We start from the raw sequence: 1,959 nt of genomic DNA, 5'->3' as shown, positions 1-1,959 counted from the left end.
GTCCACAACGTGCAGCGCCAGGTGCAGCTCCCGCATCTCTTCCCATCCCTCCCCATCTCTCCCCATCCCTCCCCATCTCTCCCCATCCCTCCCCATCTCTCCCCATCCCTCCCCATCTCTCCCCATCCCTCCCCGTATCTCCCCGTATCTCCCCGTATCTCAGGTGCAGCTCCCGATGCCCGCGGGCGCCGCATACATCCTCAGCAAGCGAGCCCAGGGGCGCACCGCATGGTGCAGCCGCCACAAGGTACCACACACACACACACACACGCACGCACGCACGCACGCACGCACGCACGCGCGCGCGCGCGCACACACACACACACACACACACACACACACACACACACACACACACACACACACACACACACACACACCGCTCACCCACGCGCACCGGGCCTTGCACTCCTAATGCCGTGGGGCTCCTGTCGTCTAGACGTGGAGTCGCGAGGGACTAGCCTGGCCCCTTGCCCCGCCACCTCGTGTGTGTGGAGCAGTTCACCTGACCTGACCTTACCTAGGTGGCGCACGAGTCTTGCGCGTGCTGCTGGCAGCACGGGGTCCAAAACGAGCAGACAGAGGAAGACGCCGGCTCGCCCTGTGAACAGCGTCTCTTCACAGCGGCCCGGGGTGTGTGCAGGTCTGGAACGAGAAGACGGCGCTCACGCGGCAGTCCATCACGATGCGAGTCTGCGAGGAGGAGTGGGGGCCTGCGGTGTGAACAGCGTCTCTTCACACCTCCAGCTGTGAACAGGCGAGTCTGCGACGAGGAGTGGGGGCCTGCGGTGTGAACAGCGTCTCTTCACACCTCCAGCTGTGAACAGGCGAGTCTACGACGAGGAGTGGGGGCCTGCGGTGTGAACAGCGTCTCTTCACACCTCCAGCTGTGAACAGGCGAGTCTACGACGAGGAGTGGGGGCCTGCGGTGTGAACAGCGTCTCTTCACACCTCTAGCTGTGAACAGGCGAGTCTACGACGAGGAGTGGGGGCCTGCGGTGTGAACAGCGTCTCTTCACACCTCTAGCTGTGAACAGGCGAGTCTGCGACGAGGAGTGGGGGCCTGCGGTGTGAACAGCGTCTCTTCACACCTCCAGCTGTGAACAGGCGAGTCTACGACGAGGAGTGGGGGCCTGCGGTGTGAACAGCGTCTCTTCACACCTCTAGCTGTGAACAGGCGAGTCTACGACGAGGAGTGGGGGCCTGCGGTGTGAACAGCGTCTCTTCACACCTCCAGCTGTGAACAGGCGAGTCTACGACGAGGAGTGGGGGCCTGCGGTGTGAACAGCGTCTCTTCACACCTCCAGCTGTGAACAGGCGAGTCTACGACGAGGAGTGGGGGCGCGAGGCTTCCAGCCCCGGCCCGGGGTGAGGCGGCCGGAGCCGGCCGGGAGCCGTCATTATTGGCCACTTCAGGGGAGGGGGGGGGGGGGGGGCTGCTGCAGGCCCCCCCGATGAGCCGCACCATGGCCGCACACCCGGGGGAGGCGGCGGGCTCCAAAGGGTCGGTGCATGAACGCGCGCCCACTAGCAGCGCGCCATATGTGAATTGGCGCTGGTATGCGGAGGCCCGCTCGGCGCTTACGACGGCACAAAACTGCCCATGCGGGGCGAAAAGCTTATAGGGGTATCTCTGTTTTGTTGATTGAGGATTGATGCGTGTGTCTCTGTGTTATAAAAATGTCATGAAGGGGTGCGCGCAAAGACCCAAAGTTCTTTCTTGGGGTTGAGCACACACACCTCACACCTTACGCACACCTTAAAGGAAACAGGTCACAGCGCGCGTGTCGGGGCTGTCCCCCTCCCGTCGGGACCGGCACCGGGACCGGGCTCCGGCGTCCGGGGGGGCCCCCCCAAGGCATTTTGCCCCCGAGACCGAGGGGGTAACTAAAATCGAAGGCTGTGGATAAAAAAATCTATTTGTCTCTGTATCTCTCTCTCTCTCTCTCTCTCTCTCGC

The 1,959-nt window shown here is 63.0% G+C and overlaps 1 protein-coding gene across 1 annotated transcript; it reads left to right on the top strand.

Moving 5' to 3' along the window:
- Positions 1–163: 163 nt before the first annotated feature.
- EMIHUDRAFT_123903 (hypothetical protein) lies at positions 164–1,372 on the top strand (the record flags this gene model as incomplete). The annotated part of the gene is made up of 11 exons (XM_005773067.1): positions 164–247; positions 644–718; positions 758–788; positions 828–858; positions 898–928; positions 968–998; positions 1,038–1,068; positions 1,108–1,138; positions 1,178–1,208; positions 1,248–1,278; positions 1,318–1,372. Coding segments are annotated over 11 exons (462 nt in total), but the record flags the coding sequence as incomplete, so codon positions are not given.
- Between the last annotated feature and the right edge of the window lie 587 nt (positions 1,373–1,959).

Source organism: Emiliania huxleyi, assembly GCF_000372725.1.
Source record: "Emiliania huxleyi CCMP1516 unplaced genomic scaffold EMIHUscaffold_3473, whole genome shotgun sequence".
Taxonomy (NCBI): domain Eukaryota; phylum Haptophyta; order Isochrysidales; family Noelaerhabdaceae; genus Emiliania; species Emiliania huxleyi.
This window is presented reverse-complemented; position numbering and strand designations above follow the sequence as displayed.